At 40.2% G+C, this 14,217-nt stretch overlaps 1 protein-coding gene across 4 annotated transcripts in view; it reads left to right on the forward strand.

Moving 5' to 3' along the window:
- Positions 1 to 14,217, forward strand: part of KIAA1549 (KIAA1549 ortholog) — a 185,446-nt gene that overhangs the window by 130,071 nt on the left and 41,158 nt on the right. For all 4 annotated transcript variants that reach the window (XM_075939466.1, XM_075939447.1, XM_075939458.1 and 1 more), the window contains one exon: positions 12,698 to 12,900. In XM_075939466.1, the coding sequence (XP_075795581.1) occupies positions 12,698 to 12,900 (203 nt within the window). The remainder of the gene's footprint in view (positions 1 to 12,697; positions 12,901 to 14,217) is intronic.

The raw sequence follows: 14,217 nt of genomic DNA on the forward strand, positions 1-14,217 counted from the left end.
AGGACATAGGTTATTACAGATTTAATAATTGCTTTACAAGCATGTTGCAAAAAGCACGTGTTTTGTCCTTTTAAGTTTCTAACTTGCCTTTTACAAGTAGATTTAACAGCTTGAAATGGCAGCTAAAATCTTTTGTCCTTCCCACCATGTGCAATTTGTCTTATCACAGCTAACTTATACAGTTGGGTCTCCCTCATCCAGAATCTTGGGACTTGACCAGTTCAGAACAAAGGAGTTTGCTGGACCAGGAGAGGTCAATGCTGGTTCCTCTGCAGCCAGCCTCCGGTCTCTCCTAGGGGGCCACCAGTCTCCCAGATGGGCCTTCCTCCTGACTAGCAGCTACCAGGTTCCCCTCCTGGCTGCCTACCCTGATGTCAGCCCTGGCCACGGGGCTCTGCTCCTGATCCCAGCCATGCTCCCAGCCGCCAGCCCGACCCCGCTTTCAGCCCCTGTCCTGGCTCTGCTCCCAGCCCCAGTTGGACTCCTTGCTACTGGACTCCCAGCCAGCCCCGACTGTCAGTCACCAGGGCTCTCAGGTCCAACAACATTTGTGGTCCTACTGGATCAGTGTCCCAGAGTAGAGAGGTTCGTTCAACTGGAAATACATATTAAAGTATTACCACTTGGGTCTGTTTTTGGACATTTTCACTGCTATGTAGTTCTGTATGACTCTGTGTGTCTGTGTATACAGAGACGTGTGTGTGCCCTACTGAGTAGAATATACCAGATTTTGCTTATATTAGTTCTCTGGCAGAGCTGTTCCTTTAACTTACTGGATAGAGAATCTTGTTTGTTTGCTTTTTGAACCTGGTATACACAACTAGAATTCTAAATAGTAAAATGGGTGAACTAGAGTGCCTAGTTCTAAAAGAGGATATTGATATACTAGGCATCATGGAGACTTGGTGGAATGAGGACAGTCAGTGAGTACAGAATATATCGGAAGGACAGAACAGGTTGTGCTGGTGGGGGAGTGGCACTCTATATGAAAGAAAATGTAGAATCAAATGAAGCAAAAATCTTAAATGAGCCAAAATTTTCCATAGAATCTCTATGGATAGTAATTCCATGCTCCAATAATAAGAATATAGCACTCCGTATATATTATCAATCACCTGATCAAAAGAGTGATAGTGACTATGAAATGCTAAGGGTGATTAGAGAGGCTATCAAATTAAAAAACTTGATAATAGTGGGGGATTTCAACTATTCCCGTATTGACTGGGTGTACACCACCTCAGGATGGGATACAGAGATAAAATTTCTTGATACCTTAAATGACTGCTTCTTGGAGCAGCTGGTTCTGGAACCCACAAGGGGAGAGGCAATTCTTGATTTAGTCCTAAGTGGAGAGCAGGATCTGGTTCAAGAGGTAAATATAATTGGACCGTTTGGAAATAGTGACCATAATGTAATAACATTTAACATCCCTGTGGTGGGAAAAATACCTCAGCAGCCCAACGCTAGCATTGAATTTTAGAAAAATGAGGAAGTTAGATTAAAACGCACAGTGACAAAAGTAAAATCTCTGAAAGCTGCATGGAAACTTTTCAAAGACACCATAATAGAGGCCCAACTTAAATGTATACCCCAAATTAAAAAACACAGTAAGAGAACCAAAAAAGTGCCACTGTGGCTTACCAACCAGGTAAAAGAAGCAGTGACAGATAAAAAGATATCTTTTAAAAAGTGGAAGACAAATCTTAATGAGGAAAACAGAAAGGACCATGAACTTCGTCAAGTTAAGTGTAAAAATACAATAAGAAAATCCAAAAAGGAGTTTGAAGAACAGCTAGCCAAAAACTCAAAAAGTAATAGCAAAATGTTTAAGTACATCAGAAGCAGGAAGCCGGCTAAACAATCAGTGAGGCCCTTGGACAACTGAGATGCTAAAGGAGCACTCAAAGATGATAAAGTCATAGCAGAGAAGTTAAATGAATTATTTGCTTCAGTCTTCATGGCTGAGGTTATTAGGGAGATTCCCAAACCTGAGCCATTCTTTTTAGGTGACAAATCTGAGTAATTGTCCCAGATTGAGGTGTCATTAGAGGAGGTTTTGGAACAAATTGATAAACTTAACAGTAACATATCACCGGGATCAGATGGCATTCACCCAAGAGTTCTGAAAGAACTCAAATGGGAAATTGCAGAACTGTTAACTGTGGTTTGCAACCTATCCCACTCTCCACTCTGAAAACTTACTATTTATTCCTACCCTTTGTTTCCTGTCTTTTAACCAGTTATCAGTCCACGAAAGGACCTTTCCTCTTATTCCATGATAACTTACTTTACTTAAACAAAAGACAGGACTATGCAGCACTTTAAAGACTAACAAGATGGCCCATGAAAGCTCATCACCTAATAAGCCAGCGGCTGTCAAAAAAGCAAATAGAATGTTAATAGTCATTAAAAAAGTGATAGAAAATAAGGCAGAAAATATCTTATTGCCTCTTTATAAAACCATGGTATGCCCACATCTTGAATACTGCCTACAGATGTGGTCGCCTCATCTCAAAAAAAGTATGTTACATTGGAAAAGGTTCAGAAAAGGGCAACAAAAATGATTAGGGATTTGGAACGGGTCCCATATGAAGAGAGGATAAAAAGACTTGGACTTTTCAGCTTAGAAAAGAGGAGACTAAGGGGGGATATGATAGAGGTATATAAAATCATGACTGGTATGGAAAAAGTGAATAAGGAAATGTTATTTACTTATTCCCACAAAATAAGAACTAGGAATCACCAAATGAAATTAATAGGCAGCAGTTTTAAAACAAACAAAAGGAAGTTTTTCTTCACTCAGCATACAGTCAACCTGTGGAACTCCTTGCTGGTGGGTAATGGGAGGGATCACGTGAGGATTACCTGTTGTGATCACTCCCTCTGGGGCATCGGGTATTGGCCACTGTTGGCAGACAGGATACTGAGCTAGATGGACTTTTGGTGTAACCCAGTATGGCTTTCTTTTTTTTTTTTTTTTAATGAACTCACTCAGCAATGGTGCAAATATGTAGTTGGTTAGCAGCTTCAAGCTCTATTTTCCAACTAGAAGCTTAATTTGTAGCTTTTGTAGATATACCGGCCATACTATCTTTCATCTAGCTAGTTAACTAAAAATAACAGTGACATGAGCTTCCATGCTGGCTGTATAATGCCATCTGGTCTCCCAGGTAGATATTTGTGTTGCTTGGCATAATGAAGCCTGAACCACAGTGTCCTCATTGCTCTTTTTAGTGATCTACTTAGCTTACAGCTAGCATAGGTATGTCTAGATGAGCTGAATATTATACCCCCATTTGCATTGTAGATGTGTAGCTTGGGCATTAGTCAAAAAATTTCATGTGGTATGTGTAGTGTTTCTCTATAAGAGTGTATATGGAGCAAAGCATCCTCTGGCTTTATTGGATTTTCCAAAAGTGGAGGGAGAGGGGAAATTGAGAAAAATAAAAAACCACCAGGAACAACCATGCAGTTTTGACTCAATGCTGATTCATGAGGAAATGTGCTGCCTAGTGAATCACAAACCTTCCTTTCTCTAGAGGCCCAAAGTATTTTTGAGTTCTTCCACCCACGTATTAAACAAGGAAAACATATGTCAACCCCATTCCTGCACTGGGAACTGCTAGCACAAACCCTTGCACCTCTGTAGTACCCTCTACAAGTGAGCATGTCTCCACATGGGTTCTGGGGTCCATGCTAGTAGGTGCTGTGGCAGGGCTCCAGTTTTATTTTGTGAGATTGAACAAGACCAGAGTTTTGGGTATTATAGCGTAAGTCATGGAGGACTATGCCACATACAGCGAGGAATTTGGTAGCGTATTTTTGTATGCTAAACTGCCCTAAAGCTGTAGATTACTAAATTATTTATGTATTGTTTCCATAAAAGATGTATTAGTACAAAGAAGAGAGAGACAAAACTAGTATGGCATCCTCCTTTTAACTTGTGCTCTCTGAAAAAAAGCCAAGGAGGACAGGACAGTGTGACTGAAATACTTGTTAGTGGCTAAATTCTTTCCGTGGGCATTAGTTAAATATTACTACAGTCATGCTCTGCATACTCTCACCTCATGTTCAATCAAACAGTTTCCTCTATAAAAGTTTTAGAATAGAATATAGAATACTAGGACTGGAAGGGACCTCGAGAGGTCATCGAGTCCAGTTCCCTGCCCTCATGGCAGGACCAAATACTGTCTAGACCATCCCTGATAGACATTTATCTAACCTACTCTTAAATACCTCCACAGATGGAGATTCCACAGCCTCCCTGGGCAATTTATTCCAGTGTTTGACCACCCTGACAGTTAGGAAGTTTTTCCTAATGTCCAACCTAAACCTCCCTTGTTGCAGTTCAAGCCCATTGCTTCTTGTTCTATCCTCAGAGGCCAAGATGAACAAGTTTTCTCCCTCCTCATGACACCCTTTTAGATATCTGAAAACTGCTATCATGTCCCCCCTCAATCTTCTCTTTTCTAAACTAAACAAACCCAATTCCTTTAGCCTTCCCTCACAGGTCATGTTCTCTAGACCTTTAATCATTCTTGATGCTCTTTTCTGGACTCTCTCCAATTTTTCCACATCTTTCTTGAAATGCGGTGCCCAGAACTGGACACAATACTCCAATTGAGGCCTAACCAGCGCAGAGTAGAGCGGAAGAATGACTTCTCGTGTCTTGCTCACAACACACAGTTGTCTGTACACAGTTAAAGAAGGTAAGATGACAGAAGTAGAAAGTGGCTGCACTTCTAAAGCAGTGAGAACAAAACAGTGTCTCCCTCTACTTTGCAATTGTCAAGCCTGGTCTACACTGAGAGTTCAGTTGAACGAAGAATCAAGGTCATCAACAAGTGAAATCTTAGAGAACAGTCACCTCATAGTTGTTCATTTTATCCTGGTTGTGGTAATATTTAATTCACAGTTTGATTGGAGGTAATACTTATTCCTGAACAGGAATTTAAAATTAATTTGAGATTTGGCATGTGGTGAAGGATAATATTTTTGATAATTTTTGTTTGGAGGAAATGTTTAAAAAGCATGATTATCATTATTTATTTGTTAAGCATTGATAATATGCTACGGTGTCTGCTATCTAATAAACAAAGGAAGACACAGTCCCTTCCCCAAGAGGATTAAAATTGAAGTAGGTAGGCAATGATCAGCTATGCAGATACTTGAGAGATTAAAGGATACCAGGGCCATAGAGCGACATAATTTTAAATGCAAAAATAATACATGCATATTAATAGTATAAACAGATTCAGCAAATCAGAAGTTTTTTATAGAAACCTCATTTGGCCCACTTCGTACAAAGATTTGGTGCAAACATATAGCAGTGGTTGCAGCAATGATTTGTATGTTCGTCTCACAATCCAATAATGTCACGGGGGCCAGAGGAGGGGACACTGCAGGCTAGTCCAGGTATGAGTTGCTCTGTTTTTTAAAAGAACTTTGTCACAGGCAACTTTAGTATGTTTAAATACAAGAGATAAATGTTCTACTTTATATGAACACAAAGCTGCCTTAATTTATTGTGCTCAATAAAACCAAAAAAATAAAAAATTTGAAAAGGCAACGTCTCCTTCATGCACTCTCAAAGGGTCTTCAGCACAGTTCATATTGCTTATAGAGACTATCAGCAATTCAGGGATGTGATAAAATGTGCTGTGTTCTGCCGCCAGTGGCCACATGATGAATTTTTTTATTTTGTACAGTGTTGTAATTAGGGGTGTTAAAAATTGTCTATTAGGGCAACCATGTAAGTGCTGACAAGCTTAGTAGTTACACTGTTACCCCCCTGCAGACTGCTACAGAGCCCACAGCAAAGCTTCCCTGGGAGGTAGGCCCCCAGGCAGTGTTCCCTCTAAGCTGCATGGCAGCACAGCTTCACAGGTGATTCATCAGCCCCGCCCAGTAAGCTCTATGCATGGAGCCTGGAACCTCTGATTGGGCAGGGCTGATGAATCACCTGTGAAGCTGCTTAGAGGGAACACTTGCCCTCAGCCCCTGTCTGCCCAGCTTCCAGGGAGGAGGTTCACTGAGTGTAAGAGACACCGTTAACCAATAAGCATTCTTTGTCAGTTTTGAAAATGCTGTGCTGCCTCCTTTTTTTTTTTTTTTTTTTTTTTTTTAATGGATTTTAAATTGATGTCACATTTGTTTGGTGTTTGGAGGAACAATTATTTGAAAGAGTGAGTTTGTATCCATGAACAGCTATTTAAGGGAGTAGCTTTTGTAGAAAATTGACTACAGAGGGAAGCTGTCTACAAAGTAAAGCTATGCTTTTGTAACCATTTCTTGACCAGTTTATCTGATCTGTTTGTATGTGTGTGTTTAAAAAAAAAGTTCAGAATTATGACCACCCTGAAGCATTTTTGCCTTACAACTGAGACTGAACCAGTATTTCTGTATACATTCCTAACGTCCTGCCTGACCGCGTTTGTATCATTCCATTCCAGAAGAATGAGAGCTGATATCCCAGTAGCCTCTGTTTGATATTTTATTCTGTTGGTTTTCCAGAATCCTGTGCACTAGTGTTTTAGCTATGTCGTAATTCAACAGGACGTTTTTACAGTGTCTCCCATGCTGCTCACAGATTACCTGCCAGAGCTGAATTATTATTGTTGGGATCAAACTTAATTCCTTTGTTTCATTAGCAATATGTTTTGGTAACCTCTATTCAGTGCATATATTTGTGCATAGAGCAAGGCAATACTGTTCATATGAAAATAAATAGAAAAAACAGTGTCTCAAATATAATATGTAGAATAATACATCAATAGTATCTGTAAGTGTAGGAAGTGCATGGTGAATCTTTACTGAAATTAGTAAGTTATTTTTTTTTTAAATCCTTCGTATTGTTTTCCATTCTAACCATTCAGACATGTATGTCCAAACAGTATTATTAGACAACAAAATTAATCTCATTCATGTTGTGCCTTTATATAGGGAAACAGTGTGTTGGCAATCACATGGACATGGTAAAACCATATATACCAAAGGATACAGTCAAAAAAATGAACACATATGAAAAGGACAAATCAAATTTCAGAACAGGAGGAGGATGGGGGAGGGGAGAGGTAAATGTCTGTGAGCTAATGATATTAGAGGTGATAATTGGGGAAGCTATCTTTGTAATGGGTAAGATAATTAATGTTTTTGTTTAGACCGAGATGTAAAGTGTCGAATTTAAGCATGAATGACAGTTCAGAGGATTCTCTTTCAAGTCTGGTGTGAAAAGGTCTTTGAAGCAGGATGCAGGTAATCAAGTCGTTGAGACAATGCCCTTTCCGAGAGGCTCTTGGAGACAGACCCATAGTCTCCTATAGACAACGACCTAACCTCAAGATGATTCTTACCAACAGCCACAGGACATATCACACTAATACCAACCCTGGAACCTTCCCTTGCAACAAACCCCGTTGCCAGCTTTGCCCACATATTCACTCTGCTGATACCATTATTGGACCTAACCAATTGAGCTATAAGATCAAGAACACATATTCCTGCTCATCCAGAAATATAATTTACGCTATCGTGCCGAACATGTCCCTCTGCTATGTACATTGGACAAACGTCTCAGACACTTCGCCAAAGAATCAATGCCCACAAAACAGATATTAGACAGGATCACAAAGAAAAAACAGTTTCTTGCCATTTCAACCAGAAAGGGCATTGCCTTAACGACTTGATTACCTGCATCCTACTTCAAAGACCTTTTCACACCAGACTTGAAAGAGAATCTTCTGAACTGTAATTCATGCTTAAATTCCACACTTTACATCTCAGTCTAAACAAAGACATTAATTATCTTACCCATTATAAAAGATAGCTTCCCCAATTATCACCTCTAATATCATTAGCTCTCAGACATTTACCTCCACCCCCCCTCATCCCACTTCTGTTCTGAAATTTGATTTGTCCTTTTCATGTGTGTTCATTTTTTTGATTGTATCCTTTGGTATAAATGGTTGTGCCAATTTTCTTCCACTATTTGATCTGAGGAAGTGAGTCTGGCCCACAAAAGCTCATCACCTAATAAACCATCTTGTTAGTCTTTAAAGTGCTACATAGTCCTGTTTTTTGTTTCAGCTATACCAGACTAACACGGCTACATTTCTATCACTATGGACATGGTAGTTTGTCTGTTAAAAGCGTCAAATGATTTTCAGCCAGTCTAGCCCTCCTTGACTAGATTAACATTCTTGAATGTCTTGGCCAAGATTTTAAAAAATGGAATCCTTATGTTAGTCTCTTTATATCTGGATTTAGGCACCTGAATAAATGGTTTGACTTTTGAAGAGTCAGTCACCTAACAGTGCGCATTGAATTTAGTGTCTAAATATAGGCTTCAGAGGTTAACCTAAGACACCAATTTTTAAAAAATCTTCACTCTCAATTCCAATAAATATTACCTTGTGATGAACCAGAGCTTCCTGAATAATGGGTTAGCTCATTCTTTTATTGAAGGTGTGATTTTGTAACTGCTTTTTGTTTCCCCATTTAGAAATTTAGTTTTAAAAATTGTTTTTTTTTATAACGTAAAATTGATCCCTCCGCTCCCCCCCAAGGGAACCTAACCTGGAATTTTGAAAGTACTGATTTTGTGTCATTAGGTACAGTCTGAGAAGGCAATAAAATGAAGCTGGAAGATTTTATTTCAGTCCCTGGACATACAGACAATTTTTTTTAAGTGTTACAGTTTGGTCTCTTCTGTACTTACCCCCAAAATGTTCATTGCTTGTATGTGAGAGGTAAGATGATAGACAGAATCCCAGGGGTAGATCAGTCTCTATTCAGAGATGATCATAGATTATCTAATCAGTTCACTTTGATACACTTTATCATTTTTTTATTACCAAAAAGGAAAGTAGTCTATGTAGCATATGAAAACAAATACAGGAATGCTTCAAAGCCTTTTCGGTCTTGAACTTGACTGATGTTATTTATTCTACTGCAGCTTAGTGCTATGACCATCTTGCTTTGCTGAATATAAACTTGTGTGGCAGTGTCCTTTTGACACTTGTCATCAAGAATGTGATTTTAACCGGCATCATTTTAAATAAGAATCTTGAGGTTGTCGTGGTCAAAAGGATGAAGATCATGGAAATATAGAGGAGGTGATTTTGTTTCCATTTTTTCCTTTCACAAAATCAGAGTCTATGGGAATTGTATCTGTATCTAAAATATACTACTTTTTTTCTATTTTAAATAAAAAATATTGAACAGCAAATATGTTTTGAGAATAGCTTTGGTCAAATGGTAGGACTTACATGAAAGGTTAAACTTAGTAAACCCAGACTAACTTCAGTGTTTATATATAGATGTATAGTTGGTAGAACCAGGAGCTTCAGTCCAGGTATAGTAAAGGTTGCCTGACACTTTTTAGTTGCTTATAACTTTGCTAAACTTTTGGCTAGGGATGTTAAAATTATATTAATCAACTAATCGAATAGTCGATGGAATTTTGATTGATTATTCGATTAGTCAATAAGGGTGCTTCTGCTTTGAAATGTAACATCAGCCACCTGGCTGTACAAGAGCCCCAGTAGAGCCTGCTGGGCTCTTTTGCATTTCAAAGTGGAAGCACCCACATGGACCTCAGAGTCAGTGAGGGACTCCCCGCTGGCCCCAGGCTCCCTGTGGCGTTTCAATCTTTGAAATGCACAAGAGCCCCCGCTGGGGATAACTCGGAATCCCCCAGCAGGGACTCATGTACATTTCAAAGTTAGAACACTGCCGCTGCGCCCCTGCCCCCTTCCACGGAGCCTCTTTCTGATAGACTATTTGATAAGCTTTTGCTTATCAGATAGTTGACTAGTCGATTAGTCGTTTACATCCCTACTTTTGGCCAAAGTTTCCCATGCTGGGTGTCTGTTTCAAACCGAGTCAATTTGGGAAGCGTCAACAAAAAGGGGTTCTGCTATTTTAAGGAAAATACATTGTTTTGTACCTATTACATCTTGGAACTGTTTTGCTGAGGAGTTCTAGAGTCTCTGTGCTTTGGAGCAAGCGCTCAAAATTTAACAGGGGCGGGGGATGACCTTTCTGCCAGGGATTTGTCTTTTGTTGAAAAATGTAACCGAGTTATAAACCTGAGAAAAATTACAGTTTGCACACTAGTAATTGTAGTAGAGTTTGGATGCAAATTTTTTGAAAAGATTCCAGCTGTACTGAACATGCTCCATCCGAGATTTGCAGGGGCTGAGAGCAACCTCTCCCTGAAATTGCTAGGGCTGTAGAGTCAGGCATCAGAAGTGCAGGGATCTCATCTCTCCTGTGCTTTCAGTGCTCCCTTTGCTAGCACCCAAGCAGCGCAGAAGAGAAATCTGCTACTGGGAATGCAAATAGGATAAAAGTTGGGCCTCGGAGGGCAGAAGAGGGAGTAGACTGGAACAGGAAGGCTCAGGGCAGGGAGAAATAGAGTGACTGGGCAGAAAGATTGGGACTGGGAGCAGGAAGAGTGTGGTCTGATGGGGAGCTAAAGGGGTTAGGCATGAGGGAAACAGAGTGGAGTGGTGTGTGGCCAGTAGAGCACATGTCCCTCCAGAACCTGGAATGGAATCAGGTATTCCTGAGTCGTCATTTCTGTACTGTCAGCAAGTGACTGAAACCACTGGCAAAGTTGTCTCATTCTCCTCTAGGAGCAGATCCAGACGGGTGATAACAGCCTCCCTATCTCTGTTATCCCCTGCCTCAGTCACTGTACACCTTCTATCTCCTGCAAAAGCAGAGGCAGATAACCGCCTCTTGCACTACACTGTTCTGATTCTTCCTTGGAGAACAGTCCATCCTGTGTACTAAATGAGGCAGGAGTCCTGGGGGGAAATAACATGTGTTCATGTAATTAAAAATTATATTTGCACAAGTGCTCTGAATTAAATTTTTATGGGCAACCTTAATTTTGACATTTCCTAAGTCATTGGTAATTTAAGTAATTGGTAATTGCTAGTTGAAATCACATGAGTGGTGTAAAGGGAGAGGATTCCCCTCCCACACTCATGCTGAAAGAGATGCTGAAAGAATGATCAGAGAGGATTGAATTGCAGCTGGTATAAATCAGCACAGCTGAGTTCATTCTCCAGATCTGTGATTTACTTTATTTCTGGATGCAGCACATTATGCCGAATGTTTGCCCTCTTTCTCCTTGCAGGGGAAAAGGAGGGCAGAAAAAGTTCAGGAAATCCAAAAATATCTAGTAAATGCATATGTTTGTTTCTCTTGTGCAAAATGTACCTCCCTCCCAAAAAAATATCAAACCTCACCATTCGGCATGTGTCGTATATGCCTGTGTCAAGGAATCTTTTCAACAGTATGGCTTCTATCCCCATCTGCTGGAACAAGCAGACAGAGCATGTTGAAGAAGTGTGCACTTCAAGACACTTTGGGAAATATTTGGACTCTCTCAAAATATTCCGTAGGCAGACTTATCTTTGGCATTTGATCAGACAGGGCCTGTTTGTATTTGGAAAGAGCATGCCAGGCTTTATGAAAGGGGGCTCATTAAACCTTTGCAACTAGATGCACCAGAAGGCGTGCCCAAATGCACCTTTTGGTTTGTGTAGAACCTATTTTGGCAGCAAACGGGATGGTGGGTGTTTGTGTTATGCAGTCATCATACATATGCATTCGGTCTGCAAGCCAGAATTGTTAAAGGTCTTTCCTACTTTCAGCTTCTAGACTTCTTAAGTAAATGTGACTTAGAAGAAGTTTTTTTTAAAAGTGTTTAAAAAAATTAGAATGGCACCATTTCTGATTATTTCCAGGTCTGGGAAATTAGCAAGCGAACTTCTCATTCTCATCATCTGAATTAAGTTGAAAGAGCCAATAACAAATACTTTTAAAATAAGAAGTGAACTATTTTATAAATGTAATTCAGACTGTTGGCCTAATTTTGAACTCCTAACTCTGGTAGAGCTCCCATCTAAATCCAGAAGGAGTGTTACCTAAATAATGAGCTAAAGGCCCTAAATTTTTTACATTAGCAAAACTTGACAGACTCCCCCTCCACCTGCCACCAGAGTGAAGCCTTAGCAGAGTTAGAGTTTTAATCTTGTGGTTTTCTGTAGCCCTGTAATTCCTTTCCTGCTTTCCCTCTGGGATTGCTCTGGTTTATAGCACAGTACCCACCCAGGAGTTAGCAAGCCAAGTGTGCTTGCACATCAGCTTTGTGGTCCTGGTGAGGGCTGGTCCTTCAGAGAACCGCTTCCAAACCAAAACAGTCAGACACGTGCTAAAATTTAGTAATGCCATATGATGGGGCAAGGACTTAGTCTTGGGTCTGATCTGGTATGGCAGTTTCATTGTCCTAAGTATCACTGCCTCATCTTTAAAATGGGAGCAATAATTCTTCCATATCTCATCAGGACAGAGAGATTTGTAAAGTGTGTGCAGTACTTTGAGATCCTCAGATGGAAAACCTGATAAAAATGACAAATATTATTGTAATAATGAAATCTAAGAAATTAGTTGTCTATGTGGTGCCTTCTGTTGCCTGATGATGTTGCCTTTATCTTAAAATACACATAATCTGAAAACATGTTTGCAGAAAGATTTTTTTAGTTTTATAGTTCTCTCCCACTGATCTTTGGAGCTTGTCTGGTTACCATTGTAAAGATCTTTGGTTACAAGTCTGAACAACAGCCTGACATGAAGCTTTCATACTTAGTGTCTTTTAATGGTTCTTTTTATTCTTTCATAACAGCTACAAGCTCCCAGTGTGAAAGGGTTTGATTTTGCTAAACAGCACCTGGGCCAGCACAACAAAGACGATATCCTGATCATTCATGAGCCAGCTCCTCTCCCGGGACCTGTTAAAGACGCTAACCCTTCTGAAAATGGAGCCGTGCCAACCCCCAAATCAAAGACCACTTCAAAGCCTTCAAAGAATGTTCGACACAGAGGGAGGTTAGTTCAGCTGAAGAGAAGTAGCCGTGGATAGATTATGGTTAATTAACTGCAAAGTATCATTGTACAATGCAAAGTATTTTCAGTTAAGGATCCTTGACTTTGGCACGTGCTTTTTTTAGCTATTCATTACAGCTTATGCCTAGCTACTTTATAGCAGCCATTTCAAGACTGTGGGGGTTTTTTTTGGTTTTGTTTTTGTTTTTGTTTTTTATTTTTAATTGCGTCATTTTCAGTTAAATGGAATATCTTAGGCTGGGTGTGGGTTGGGCAGAATAGAGCATTATCTATGATAGGATAACATGAAGTGTATGCTTTTCATGCATTAGATTTTCATGCATTGTAATTCCTTCTGGTTAGTAGGGGAATGGGTAATTAAGAAATCTTATTAGTGATACTAGTTGCAATTATTATATGCAAGTCTAATATTCTCATGACTCAACAAGAGCTGCAAAACTCAAGGATGACACCCTTTTCTGTGCCCATGACTGTTACCTATCTGCTAAATGTCCAACACTCTCCTCACACTGTCAGACAAAAAGCTCCACAGCTAAGCAAGTTGAGAACAGCATATCATCCTTTACTTAGAATTTCCTGACCTTCAGCAAGAGCTGAATGACATCAGTCATTCACTCCTCAGTGTACTGCCAGAGCCAGAGAGCATCAGACCTGTGGGGAGGAAAAGTGTGTAACAGAGGCAGTAAATTAGAGATGATAGTGCTGTGGCATTTTGTAATGACTGAAGTCATCCATCTTCTCTCTAAGAGAGCTATTCATTATCTTGACTGTTGTGATGAGGGAGGTCTCCTACCACCCCAGTTCTCTGTCTCTCGTGCAGCCCTCTGAAGAAGGAAAGCGGTACTCCGATAGTCTCCTGAGTATGTATGAGTCACATAACTAAATGTCACTAGAGCTGCAGTAGGAATCATTCTCACCAAAGAGGGTAAACGGGATGTGCTGCAATTTTTCAGAAGAGACTGGATAGAGGATTATGGAAGACTGGTGGCTGCATTGCTCACAAATTTGCCGATTTTAATGAAAGTCCCTGATAACTTATGAAACTACCCATATGAAATGTTTGCAGTTTTGGCATCTGTAACTTCCACAGCCTTACACCTCACTGGTCTTCCACACCCAAATGCCAAAGCTCCCCGCCTCCTTTACCACATTTAGAATGTCAGTGCTGAAACGTGTCAGTGTTGATGCCTATCAGTGTTTCAAAGCTGAATGTGGTGGAGAATTAGCAGGGCATGGGATGGATGAAGGTGATGAGTAGGAGTGGGTGGGGACAATGGGGCATGGGATTGTAGGAAATGT

Source organism: Pelodiscus sinensis, chromosome 1 (assembly GCF_049634645.1).
Source record: "Pelodiscus sinensis isolate JC-2024 chromosome 1, ASM4963464v1, whole genome shotgun sequence".
Taxonomy (NCBI): Eukaryota; Metazoa; Chordata; order Testudines; family Trionychidae; genus Pelodiscus; species Pelodiscus sinensis.